The sequence below is a fragment of the Sphaerodactylus townsendi genome, unplaced genomic scaffold, assembly GCF_021028975.2.
Source record: "Sphaerodactylus townsendi isolate TG3544 unplaced genomic scaffold, MPM_Stown_v2.3 scaffold_23, whole genome shotgun sequence".
Classification (NCBI taxonomy): domain Eukaryota; kingdom Metazoa; phylum Chordata; class Lepidosauria; order Squamata; family Sphaerodactylidae; genus Sphaerodactylus; species Sphaerodactylus townsendi.
In genome coordinates, this window is record NW_025950396.1 from 917,649 (window position 1) to 931,504 (window position 13,856).

General features: G+C 58.7%; 1 protein-coding gene across 1 annotated transcript in view; it reads left to right on the plus strand.

The window, feature by feature from the left end:
* The window catches only part of GDAP2 (ganglioside induced differentiation associated protein 2), a 29,221-nt gene extending 27,507 nt beyond the window's left edge, over positions 1-1,714 (plus strand). Inside the window, exon 14 of the mRNA XM_048482795.1 lies at positions 753-1,714. Within this exon, the coding sequence (XP_048338752.1) occupies positions 753-797 (45 nt within the window). The 3' untranslated portion in view covers positions 798-1,714. The remainder of the gene's footprint in view (positions 1-752) is intronic.
* The last annotated feature ends 12,142 nt before the right edge of the window (positions 1,715-13,856 follow it).

Here is a 13,856-nt window from a genome sequence, read left to right on the forward strand (position 1 = left end):
AATGAACAATAAATCCCAGTTCTCCAGATTAGAGGCTGCTGTTCTGCTAGAACTCCAGCACTTGGGAGTGATGACTTTCTGCAGCACGGGTGGACAGGAGAATCAAGGCAGTTGAACTAGTGAGGCACATGCTAAGAACATAAGAACTAGCCTGCTGGATCAGAGCAGAGTCCATCTAGTCCAGCTCTCTGCTACTCGCAGTGGCCCACCAGGTGCCTTTGGGAGCTCACGTGCAGGATGTGAAAGCAATGGCCTTCTGCTGCTGCTGCTGCTGCTCCTGAGCACCTGGTCTGCTAAGGCATTTGCAATCTGAGATCAAGGAGGATCAAGATTGGTAGCCATAGATCGACTTCTCCTCCATAAATCTGTCCAAGCCCTTTTTAAAGCTATCCAAGTTAGTGGCCATCACTAACTGGCATTCATTCTTAAAGATGGCACCTGCAACCCTGGGTGGCTGTGTGCTGAAGAGTGTCTTGCTTTGCCTTCAGTGCTTAGACCAAAATCCTCCCCTCCTGCAAGCATCTTATGACATCCCTTCAGGTTCTCCCAAGTACACAGGTGTTTAGGATCTGAGCACTTGCATGTATGCCGTTGTGGATTCTGCCCCTGCCATGCCCAAATGAACTGGCAGGGGAAAGAAAAAAGGCATGGTGGGGTTTCCATGGCTTGGTTCAGTGGGACAGGTGGTATGGATCCCAAGTTCCGTTGTACACGTGTCCTCGTTCTCAATTAACTCATCTTTCTCTCTTCAGGAAAATGGACCCTACTATTCCTACCCTTCTTCTCCAGACCTCTGACCTCACAGCTGCGCCTCGGTTTCCGGTCTCCCGAGCCCCCGTGACTTGCTGCTTGGCAACGCTGTTGTTGCTGAGCTGCCTCAATCCCTGGACAGAGATCAGAGGGAAGGGTTTTCCTTCCCCCCCCCCCCCCGCCCCCCTCTGGTATTTTTTTACAAATGACATTCGCGAGCACAGAGGCAATCAGAATGCCATATTGCTATGGACTGTCGTGGTGTCAAATCTATCTCTCTCTCCCTTCAGTTGGAAAAGTGGTTTTGGACTCCAGGAGTAAATTCAGTTTGCCCCCCGGCTGGATTTCAAGACTTTATCCTCACCAATACAGTTTCCGCAAGAGGTACCAGGAGCAGGTTTTAACCTCCATCCGCAAGGTCTTGGCGTTTTCTTCATTGCCCTGTTCTGGACTCAGTTGAGGTGGGGAAAGGAAAATGCAACATCAGTTTAACACTCTTCTGGAATCCTCACACCTCGGACCCACCATTAGCGGGATTGATTTTTTTCTAAAGCAGAGTCTGGAAACGAAGTACAGCTGAGAACTTTGGAGATGCCGACTGAGCAAAGCTCTTCTGTTGTACGCACCCCATCCACCCCAAAAAAACATGCCAGCATCCGTGTCTTGGATGGTACCTGAGCATGGACTCTGGCAATCTGACTTTTATCCCCTTGACAATGTGAACTGGCCGGGGGAAGGGGTGCTGCTGCTGACCCACCAAACAGTGAAACAGGAGGACCCGTCAGCTGGATCTCCTGCAGGCCTGATGCGTTCTTGGAAAAGGACAAAAGAGGCGGATGCTGTAAATAAGGCCATCTGGAGCATGTGCAAAGGCTGTGATGCTTGAAATCTGTATCATTGCAGGGGAGGGGGGGAAATCAAGAATGTAACATTTGTCTCAAAAAAATAAATGATTTGTATCTGCCTTCTGGAAGGAGCGTGTGATGTCTCTTGCAGAGCATTTCCTCTCCTCCCCCCTTAACTGGTGGTCTGTGCTTTCCAAGGGGTGGCTGTGATGATGCTCATAATATCTGTGCAGTTTGATGGTTTACTTTGAATAAAACAAATAGGCTGTCCTTCCCATACAGCAGTGGTTCTCAACCTTCCTAATGCCGCAACCCTTTAATATAGTACCTCATGTTGTGGTGACCCCCAACCCTAACACTTAACTGGTGGTCTGTGCTTTCCAAGGGGTGGCTGTGATGATGCTCATAATATCTATGCAGTTTGATGGTTTACTTTGGATAAAACAAATAGGCTGTCCTTCCCATACAGCAGTGGTTCTCAACCTTCCTAATGCCGCAACCCTTTAATACAGTTCCTCTTGTTGTGGTGACCCCCAACCCTAACACTTATCCATTTTACAGATGGAGAACACTGATGCAGAAAGTCTTAGGCGACCCCTGTGAAAGGGTCGTTCGACCCCCAAAGGGGTCGCAACCCACAGGTTGACAACCACTGCCATACAGGCTCAGGACAGCTTACAACATTAACATGGCCACAAAAATCAACAAAATACTTATCTCTACCAGCTCCATAGTCTCCTCAGAGGACAGACAAACAAGATTGCATCCCTCCTCCCCCATAAAATTCATATTATCTCAGGGAAGAAAAAGGTGTCAAACAGACTTCTATGATACACCTCTGAAGATGCCAGCCACAGGCGAAACGTTAGGAACAAGATCTACCAGACCACGGCCCCACAGCCCGGAAAACCCACCACAGCTAATTACTTTTGTACATAGCTGTCAGGTCTCTCTTCCTCAGTGTTCTTCGTGGAATCATATGGATGTGTAAACTGCTCAGACAAGCAAGCAAGCTTCTTACATAAAGCCATCTTTCACGTAACTAATGACTTGTATATTTTTCCAGCTCCTGATAACCACTTGTTCTTTTTCACACCGTCGCTTCTGCCCAGCTGCTCTTGCGCAAAATAATTCACATCTCCTGAATCTGTCAATTAAAAATTGGGTCAGGCTTTCACTAGTGGCTGGTTAGAACAGTGGTGCGCACTCGACAGCTCGTGGAGAGTGACATCTGTAGCTGGTGGGGGTGGAAAGGGCCGTCATCACGACTGACCTATGATGACCCCATAGGCTTTTCCAGGCAAGAGATATTTGGAAGAGGTTTGAAATTTGACATTGTCTGTTTCTACGTGGGCTGAGTGAGTACTGAGAGAACTGTGACTGGCCGAAGGTCACTTGACTGGCTTCGTATGGAGGCGTGGGGAATTGAATCTGGTTCTCCAGATTAGAGTCCACAGCCCTTAAGCACTACACCAGGGGTCTGTAACCTGTGGCTCTCCAGATGTTCATGGACTACAATTCCCATCAGCCCCTGCCAGTGTAACCTCAGCTTGTGGGTTCTGTGGGGCAGAACTTGGAATGGGTTTGCAACAACAATTTTTAAAAACAAAATGGTTTACTTTCTTAACATATAACATATAACATCAACATTTAACATCACACTTCAAGGTCTATTCAGGTTTCATTTCAAGTCCTTCTAGTTACAGTCTTCTGCTATTGCCAAGTCCAATTCTTCCTGCAAGTGGGTTGGCTCCTGAAGACTCCCAAGGGCTTGGTGAACAGGATTCAACATGATGAAGGTTTCCAGGAGAACTCTCATCCATTACAAACACAAAAAGAAACCCTTAACAAGGTGTTAAGGGCTTATACAAATCAAGGTCCAAGTCTGGTAGCCTTGTCTCCTCCAAACTACATGAGGTCTGCAGCCTCTTGCTGCTTTGAGTCTCCACCCCTTACTGGCTCAACCCATTCTGAGCATGGGGGTTACACCAGCATGGCCAATTGGGCTGATGGGAATTTTAGTCCGTGAACATCTGGTGAGCCACAGGTTGCAGACCCCTGCACTACACCATGTTGGCTCTCAGACATTCGCAGTTACCATCAATCAAACAAGCCACATTAACCTCCAAACCTGCCATGAGTTTTTACTTCTCAAAGTTTACCTGTTCTTTTAGCAATGGCTGCTTCAAGGTGGGAATCACCTCACCAGGCAAGTGCCTATATTTCAAAAGCCCCAAGTACCACAGATCATTCTGCGTGGCTGGCCCACAGAATCCTGGAGAAGCAATTCATCTGTATTGGACCAGAAGGGTCCCTGAATTGTGAATTTGAACCACTGTTTTGATGTTTAATGTATTTTATTTTGTGTGTTATACCGTCAGCTGCCTTGAGGTCCATAAAGAAGAAAGGCTCTGAATAAATGTTTCAAATAAATAAACGGTCAGTCAGATTGTAGAAGGCTGAATACCCCAAGCTTGTCAGAGTATGGGAGCTAAGCAGTTTTGGCTGGGCTTAGTATTTGCCTGCGGGGCCACCAGGTAGACCAGCGTTGCCAAACAGAGAAAGGCATTAACAATCTACCTCTGCTCACCTGTTCCCTTGAAAATCCAATCAGGGGTTATTGTGACTTTAAAAAGAACAGATTTGTTCCAAAGTGCTCTGAGAAGCCGAACTACTATAGGGGCTATGAAAACAAAGATAAAAATGCACAGACCTGGTTCTATACGCAGATCTCCCTTGCTAGAACAAGATACAACACATCTATTACTTAATTTGGGCAAAGCAAAGCTTACTTGTAGATTACAGTAGTTGACTTCTAGCTTTCTGGCCAAGCGTTAGAGAAAACCAGATGAGTTGGATTTTAAATGTTCACTAGGGGAGGGAAGCGGCTTTTCAGTTTGCCCATGCACTCCATTCTAGATTCTGCAACTCAGAGCAATTTAGGCATAGTTCTCACTGAGGTGGAAATTTTGTATCTGAATAGAACCTCTTCATTGGGGCTGGGGGAAGAAATCATAGTCTCATTTTGTACGAGTCCCCAAAAGTATTTGCAGAATGATTGCAAAACACTGTCAATTCCCCCTCTTTGGCCCCTTCCGCACATGCAGAATAGTCCACTTTGAATCCATTTTCACAATGGTTTGCAAGTGGATTTGGCTATTCCGCACAGTAAAATCAAGCTGCAAAGTGCATTGAAAGTGGATTGAAAGTGCGTTATTCTGCACGTGCGGAAGCCTTTGTCTGCACTCATCCCCTCAAAATGGTGCCATTTTGTTTTTACCTTTTTTAAATTAACCATGGAATTGATGCTTCGATACCTCTGTTTCTTGTGCTGCAATTCCCCATAGCTTGTGTAATTGGAGCTTCGAAGATTTAACCACCACCACCCTCATCTAAATTAAAAAAGAGAAATGATGGAAATAATCAAGTGAGAAGGAACGATGTGATATAAAATGGCACCAAGGAGGAAGTTTAGGGATGGCAGAGAGGTGTGGAAAACATATTAAGCAGATCACACAGCCATGAAAACATTTTGAACATTTTTCAGGCTAAAGAATTGTTAGAAAAGAAGATGCACATAAAACGTTTCTAGGCTGGAAATAAAACATTTTCAGAACACTTTGGGGTAAAAACCATGTGGAACTCCATGGAGGAAAAATGTTATTTCCTGCCTCAAGACGTTTTATTTTGGTCATATGAAACGGGTCATAGACTGAATGATGCTTTTCCACATTAAGAAAACTAGCATGATAAGAAGGCTTAGAACACAAGATCTCAAAGGGAAAGAGGGGTTTTAATTTATGAGGATTGTGTATATGTGGTGGAACATTCCAGCTTAACACCCATAAACAGCCCAGACATAGGTTTGCCATCTTCCCAAGAACTAGACGCTATTAAGAGCAGGTGCCATTTTAGCAGGCTTGACATCTTTCTATTCAGTTTTCTACTTGAAACTTACGGGCACCACAATACTTTCATAACAATTTGTTCCCAGGGCTCAGAAACAAACAGGGCCTTTAAAACCAAGTCTTGCTTTAAACACCTGCAGGTTTCAGCCTTCTGCAGAAACTATAAGTGAGAATTCTCATAACGTTGCTCTTGTTTAGAAACATTAAGAGGTGGGATCCAGCAGGTTCTCACAGGTTCCCGAGAGTAGGTTACTAATTATTTGTGTGTGCCGAGAGGGGGTTACTAATTGGTGATTTTGCCACGGGATTTTTGCCTTAGTTACACCCCTCCTCTCAACAGTAGCGCGCAGAACTTGAAGCAGTCTAGCAGGAGGTGCACCGGCGCATATGGGTAGTTTTGCCTATGTGTATTCCAAGCCTGCCCAAGGACTGGCGGAGCAGCAGCGTCCTTGCCACAGCCCCAGCCTCAGGAATGCCCGATCGGGACACTGTCGCGGCTCCCCCACCCAGCCCCATTGGTGCTATGCCACAGTTTGAATCCCACCACCATGGGAACCTGTTACTAAAATTTTTGGATCCCACCACTGGAAACATTGCTTATTTCATAGCTGTAAATCAGGCATTTCAGACTTTCTTGTGTCACACACTTTTCATACAGAAATATTTCAAACTCTGAACATTTTCAAACTGCCTAACAGCAGGCTGCTGGTCCACCATCCATCTGTCTTCTGGTCTTCGGCTGCTCTTCAAAATGTGTTGACAGAGAACTGTCTTTCCCAGACCTTTCCACCCAAGATTCTTTTTTAAAAGCAGGGATTAAATCTGGAAAGTTCTACCCGCAAAACATGAGCTCTATTACTGAACGGTGGTCCCTCCTCATATATTGGTACGTGTAAAGCATAACATTTATTACTGCCCTGGTAGCTGTTTCTGTATCAAACATATTTTATTTTCCTCAACTACACTACAAAAAAATAAAATAAAACCATGTTAAACCGGTTACTATAAATTGGGATTATCTCTGGGTTTGTCACTCTTGACAAACCCAGAGATAATTCCAATTTATAGTAACCGCTGAAGGGAGTTTCCAAAGAATTACTGAAATTACACAAAATTTCCTTGATAGGACCGTCTCTAACCGTGCCTTCCATCCAACGGGAGAGGCAAAGGATCTGTTTGAATGTATTGTCGAAGGCTTTCACGGCCGGATTCAACTGGTTGTTGTGAGTTTTCCGGGCTGTGTGGCTGTGGTCTGGTAGATCTTGCTCCTAACGCTTCACCTGCATCTGTGCCTGGCATCTTCAGAGGTGTATCGTAGATAGAAGTCTGTTACACACTGTGTTTGAACTTGTAAGCAGAGTAAGTAACCTTGGCCCACAGGGCTATCTTGATGTTGGCTGAACTATTTCTGGGAAAGTGAAGCAAGCATAACAGCTGTGTTGTCTGTTGCAAGAGTATCTTAGTTTATCAATACGCTCTGCACGCATGTTAGAACAAATTAAGAAGTCAAAGGAAATTTCAAATGTGTTTTCCTCCACAGGAAACTCAGAATTTTAACAGCGCTTTCTTAGACTTACTGCTTGGGGAAATGGGTATGAAGGTTCAGAAGACATGAGGATTTTAAAAATACAAAGGCACGTGTTGGAAATGTCACAATAAACCTCAATCATTTTTCCATACATGGTGGACTTGTAAAAAAGTTGAAAAAATACTGAATAGTGATCCACTCGGAAATGCAAAAAATATTAAAAATTACATTTCCAAAGGAGCCAAAAAATTATGCTGTTAGATTTTTTTTTCAGAAAACCTACCGAAACAAGAATTGTTTCTGTAATTATTATTATTATTTATTAGATTTAGTATACCGCCCTACCCCGAAAGGCTCTGCAGCAAGAGTCACTGTTGCGTCCAGCTGGCAAAAGGAATTGTGTCCAGCAGTGGTGGGATCAAAAAATTTTAGTAACAGGTTCCCATGGTGGTGGGATTCAAACTGTGGCGTAGCGCCAATGGGGCTAGGCGGGGCACGTCGGGGGCATGGCTTGTTATCTCTGGGGCAGGGGCATTCCTGGGCAGGGCTATGGCAAGGACACAGCCACTGCGCCGGTCCTTGAGCAGGAAACGAATGCACGCAGGCGCAGGCTGCCACGCACACCTCCTGCTAGACTGCTTCGAGTTCTGCGCGCTACTGCTGAGAGGAGGGGCGTAACTAAGCAAAAATCACATGGCAAAATCACCAATTAGTAACCCCCTCTCGGCACACACAAATAATTAGTAACCTACTCTTGGGAACCTGTGAGAACCTGCTGGATCCCTCCTCTGGTGTCCAGTTCCAGAACACTGGGAAGACGAGAGAGTACTTTACTATGGCTAAATCGATTAACCTTGTTAACAGAAGACCAGAACATGAATTTAAAGAAAAATGGGAGTTCTATTTTAAGTATTATAAAATTAAAAGTCCTATTTAAGTATGTGTGTGTTTACCAGGATGTTATGGTTTATGTGTTTAAGTTTATTTGTGTTAACCATTAAATTCTTTTTAAATTGTAATAATTATCAACACAGTTAAAACTAATTAGATTATTTAAAAATGGTCAAGATTAAGCTCATCTTCAGTGTTAACAACCAGTTAAAATGATTAATTAATTTGATAACTACTATTGCAGATGCATGTAATATCATCATTTGTATTTACCTTTTTAAATTTAAAAAAATGTTTTTTTCTTGTGAAACTATTTGTGAAAAATAATATATATATTGGCTGTTTTCTGCTCCTAACCCACAATGAGCACATGGAGTATTCAGGCCCCTTGAAAGAAGAAGGGCCATATACCAATAGGATTACTAACATGAAAATGTAGGCATAAGTGCTGATGGACCATGAAGAAAATGGACCATATGCAGTGGTGGGATCCAAACATTTTAATAACAGGTTCCGATGGTGGTGGGATTCAAACAGTGGTGCCATTATCACACCCCAGTCCCCGCCGCAGGGAGGTTGCTTTAGTAACCCTTCCTCGCACTCAGAAAGTAATTAGGCAACCACTCTCAGAGAAGCGGTGAGAACTGTTGATCCCACCCCCCGACCATAGTGCCTGATGAAATTCTGGCGGAGGGGCTGAGTGGCTGTTAATGGTTTCAAAGAAAGATGACAATAGACTGTATTGCAAGCATTTGAAGATGTAATGGAAGGAGGATGAGGGAGTAGCGATAGTGGTGGGATTCAGCCGGTTCGCACCACTTTGGCAGAACCGGTTGTTAAAATGGTGCTTGTAACCCACCAGTTGTTAAATTACTTGAATCCCACCACTGGAACCGGTTGTTTAAATTATTTGAATCTCACCACTGAGTAGCGGGGACAAGCCATCCACAGGAACTGGAGGTCTTGTTGACTATGAATATTAAGTTAATCCCACACATGAATATGTTGAGAGGGAGATATTTAAAGGCTGCCAGGAGAGGCGGGAATGTTCAGGCACAAGAGAAGAATAGGAATACCTGCTGGATACAGCGAGCCAGGGAAGTCCACCATTGCCAAATTCCACCCAGAAGGAAGGACAACTGCTAAGCCAGTGGTGGCGAACCTATGTAAAGAGGTTCATGGACTACAATTTCCATTAGCCCCTCCAGCATGGCCAATTGGCCATGCTGGCAGGGGCTGATGGGAGTTGTAGTCCATGAACCTCTGGAGTGCCATAGGTTCGCCACCACTGTGTTAAGCTAACCTCACAGATCTCTGGGCTCTGTCCACGTGCCTCATACAGCAAGGATGAAAACAGAATGCTGGTCCTTCTCTGACTGGGCAAACTCTGTTATATGAACCAACTATCTCACTACTACCATTGTGGTAATTTTATTTATTTATTGGCTGTCCAAGAAGAAACTTGGAAAAAATGCTTCTGGGTGGTTGTTTTTTCCAGAGGGGAAGAAAATCACACACACTTAAGTTAACAAGACACCTTACAACAAATACACAAGTTAAAACACAGCTCCTGGTGTGTCTGTCCATGGTGCTAAAAGCCGGATCTAGCTAAGCCTAAGGAATGAGAGGACGGAGGAAAAAGGGGAAGGAAGGGAATGGGACAAGAAGCCAAACTCTGTTAGAAATGCCGTCGCCGCCCTCAACCATAGGCCTAGTGGAATAACTCTGCTTTACAGGCCCTGCAAAACTGTGACAAGAAGTCCCCATTTGGCAGAACATTCTACCAGGCGGAGGACAGCCAGGCAATTTTCAGTTTCACTGAACCATCCTAAGTGCTCTGGGGCACAAATTAGGGTAACAAACCTCTGTGGCTGCCTGTGTCCATTCTCTGACACAAGTGGCATAGCCTTACCTTGAACAATTGCTGGGAGCTTTTTTAGCCTGCGGCTCTCCTCCTAGAGCTGGTGGGGGGGGGGGGGGGTGGGGGGGGGGGGGGGTGGGGGGGGGGGGGGGTGGGGGGGGGGGGGGGTGGGGGGGGGGGGGGGTGGGGGGGGGGGGGGGTGGGGGGGGGGGGGGGTGGGGGGGGGGGGGGGTGGGGGGGGGGGGGGGTGGGGGGGGGGGGGGGTGGGGGGGGGGGGGGGTGGGGGGGGGGGGGGGTGGGGGGGGGGGGGGGTGGGGGGGGGGGGGGGTGGGGGGGGGGGGGGGTGGGGGGGGGGGGGGGTGGGGGGGGGGGGGGGTGGGGGGGGGGGGGGGTGGGGGGGGGGGGGGGTGGGGGGGGGGGGGGGTGGGGGGGGGGGGGGGTGGGGGGGGGGGGGGGTGGGGGGGGGGGGGGGTGGGGGGGGGGGGGGGTGGGGGGGGGGGGGGGTGGGGGGGGGGGGGGGTGGGGGGGGGGGGGGGTGGGGGGGGGGGGGGGTGGGGGGGGGGGGGGGTGGGGGGGGGGGGGGGTGGGGGGGGGGGGGGGTGGGGGGGGGGGGGGGTGGGGGGGGGGGGGGGTGGGGGGGGGGGGGGGTGGGGGGGGGGGGGGGTGGGGGGGGGGGGGGGTGGGGGGGGGGGGGGGTGGGGGGGGGGGGGGGTGGGGGGGGGGGGGGGTGGGGGGGGGGGGGGGTGGGGGGGGGGGGGGGTGGGGGGGGGGGGGGGTGGGGGGGGGGGGGGGTGGGGGGGGGGGGGGGTGGGGGGGGGGGGGGGTGGGGGGGGGGGGGGGTGGGGGGGGGGGGGGGTGGGGGGGGGGGGGGGTGGGGGGGGGGGGGGGTGGGGGGGGGGGGGGGTGGGGGGGGGGGGGGGTGGGGGGGGGGGGGGGTGGGGGGGGGGGGGGGTGGGGGGGGGGGGGGGTGGGGGGGGGGGGGGGTGGGGGGGGGGGGGGGTGGGGGGGGGGGGGGGTGGGGGGGGGGGGGGGTGGGGGGGGGGGGGGGTGGGGGGGGGGGGGGGTGGGGGGGGGGGGGGGTGGGGGGGGGGGGGGGTGGGGGGGGGGGGGGGTGGGGGGGGGGGGGGGTGGGGGGGGGGGGGGGTGGGGGGGGGGGGGGGTGGGGGGGGGGGGGGGTGGGGGGGGGGGGGGGTGGGGGGGGGGGGGGGTGGGGGGGGGGGGGGGTGGGGGGGGGGGGGGGTGGGGGGGGGGGGGGGTGGGGGGGGGGGGGGGTGGGGGGGGGGGGGGGTGGGGGGGGGGGGGGGTGGGGGGGGGGGGGGGTGGGGGGGGGGGGGGGTGGGGGGGGGGGGGGGTGGGGGGGGGGGGGGGTGGGGGGGGGGGGGGGTGGGGGGGGGGGGGGGTGGGGGGGGGGGGGGGTGGGGGGGGGGGGGGGTGGGGGGGGGGGGGGGTGGGGGGGGGGGGGGGTGGGGGGGGGGGGGGGTGGGGGGGGGGGGGGGTGGGGGGGGGGGGGGGTGGGGGGGGGGGGGGGTGGGGGGGGGGGGGGGTGGGGGGGGGGGGGGGTGGGGGGGGGGGGGGGTGGGGGGGGGGGGGGGTGGGGGGGGGGGGGGGTGGGGGGGGGGGGGGGTGGGGGGGGGGGGGGGTGGGGGGGGGGGGGGGTGGGGGGGGGGGGGGGTGGGGGGGGGGGGGGGTGGGGGGGGGGGGGGGTGGGGGGGGGGGGGGGTGGGGGGGGGGGGGGGTGGGGGGGGGGGGGGGTGGGGGGGGGGGGGGGTGGGGGGGGGGGGGGGTGGGGGGGGGGGGGGGTGGGGGGGGGGGGGGGTGGGGGGGGGGGGGGGTGGGGGGGGGGGGGGGTGGGGGGGGGGGGGGGTGGGGGGGGGGGGGGGTGGGGGGGGGGGGGGGTGGGGGGGGGGGGGGGTGGGGGGGGGGGGGGGTGGGGGGGGGGGGGGGTGGGGGGGGGGGGGGGTGGGGGGGGGGGGGGGTGGGGGGGGGGGGGGGTGGGGGGGGGGGGGGGTGGGGGGGGGGGGGGGTGGGGGGGGGGGGGGGTGGGGGGGGGGGGGGGTGGGGGGGGGGGGGGGTGGGGGGGGGGGGGGGTGGGGGGGGGGGGGGGTGGGGGGGGGGGGGGGTGGGGGGGGGGGGGGGTGGGGGGGGGGGGGGGTGGGGGGGGGGGGGGGTGGGGGGGGGGGGGGGTGGGGGGGGGGGGGGGTGGGGGGGGGGGGGGGTGGGGGGGGGGGGGGGTGGGGGGGGGGGGGGGTGGGGGGGGGGGGGGGTGGGGGGGGGGGGGGGTGGGGGGGGGGGGGGGTGGGGGGGGGGGGGGGTGGGGGGGGGGGGGGGTGGGGGGGGGGGGGGGTGGGGGGGGGGGGGGGTGGGGGGGGGGGGGGGTGGGGGGGGGGGGGGGTGGGGGGGGGGGGGGGTGGGGGGGGGGGGGGGTGGGGGGGGGGGGGGGTGGGGGGGGGGGGGGGTGGGGGGGGGGGGGGGTGGGGGGGGGGGGGGGTGGGGGGGGGGGGGGGTGGGGGGGGGGGGGGGTGGGGGGGGGGGGGGGTGGGGGGGGGGGGGGGTGGGGGGGGGGGGGGGTGGGGGGGGGGGGGGGTGGGGGGGGGGGGGGGTGGGGGGGGGGGGGGGTGGGGGGGGGGGGGGGTGGGGGGGGGGGGGGGTGGGGGGGGGGGGGGGTGGGGGGGGGGGGGGGTGGGGGGGGGGGGGGGTGGGGGGGGGGGGGGGTGGGGGGGGGGGGGGGTGGGGGGGGGGGGGGGTGGGGGGGGGGGGGGGTGGGGGGGGGGGGGGGTGGGGGGGGGGGGGGGTGGGGGGGGGGGGGGGTGGGGGGGGGGGGGGGTGGGGGGGGGGGGGGGTGGGGGGGGGGGGGGGTGGGGGGGGGGGGGGGTGGGGGGGGGGGGGGGTGGGGGGGGGGGGGGGTGGGGGGGGGGGGGGGTGGGGGGGGGGGGGGGTGGGGGGGGGGGGGGGTGGGGGGGGGGGGGGGTGGGGGGGGGGGGGGGTGGGGGGGGGGGGGGGTGGGGGGGGGGGGGGGTGGGGGGGGGGGGGGGTGGGGGGGGGGGGGGGTGGGGGGGGGGGGGGGTGGGGGGGGGGGGGGGTGGGGGGGGGGGGGGGTGGGGGGGGGGGGGGGTGGGGGGGGGGGGGGGTGGGGGGGGGGGGGGGTGGGGGGGGGGGGGGGTGGGGGGGGGGGGGGGTGGGGGGGGGGGGGGGTGGGGGGGGGGGGGGGTGGGGGGGGGGGGGGGTGGGGGGGGGGGGGGGTGGGGGGGGGGGGGGGTGGGGGGGGGGGGGGGTGGGGGGGGGGGGGGGTGGGGGGGGGGGGGGGTGGGGGGGGGGGGGGGTGGGGGGGGGGGGGGGTGGGGGGGGGGGGGGGTGGGGGGGGGGGGGGGTGGGGGGGGGGGGGGGTGGGGGGGGGGGGGGGTGGGGGGGGGGGGGGGTGGGGGGGGGGGGGGGTGGGGGGGGGGGGGGGTGGGGGGGGGGGGGGGTGGGGGGGGGGGGGGGTGGGGGGGGGGGGGGGTGGGGGGGGGGGGGGGTGGGGGGGGGGGGGGGTGGGGGGGGGGGGGGGTGGGGGGGGGGGGGGGTGGGGGGGGGGGGGGGTGGGGGGGGGGGGGGGTGGGGGGGGGGGGGGGTGGGGGGGGGGGGGGGTGGGGGGGGGGGGGGGTGGGGGGGGGGGGGGGTGGGGGGGGGGGGGGGTGGGGGGGGGGGGGGGTGGGGGGGGGGGGGGGTGGGGGGGGGGGGGGGTGGGGGGGGGGGGGGGTGGGGGGGGGGGGGGGTGGGGGGGGGGGGGGGTGGGGGGGGGGGGGGGTGGGGGGGGGGGGGGGTGGGGGGGGGGGGGGGTGGGGGGGGGGGGGGGTGGGGGGGGGGGGGGGTGGGGGGGGGGGGGGGTGGGGGGGGGGGGGGGTGGGGGGGGGGGGGGGTGGGGGGGGGGGGGGGTGGGGGGGGGGGGGGGTGGGGGGGGGGGGGGGTGGGGGGGGGGGGGGGTGGGGGGGGGGGGGGGTGGGGGGGGGGGGGGGTGGGGGGGGGGGGGGGTGGGGGGGGGGGGGGGTGGGGGGGGGGGGGGGTGGGGGGGGGGGGGGGTGGGGGGGGGGGGGGGT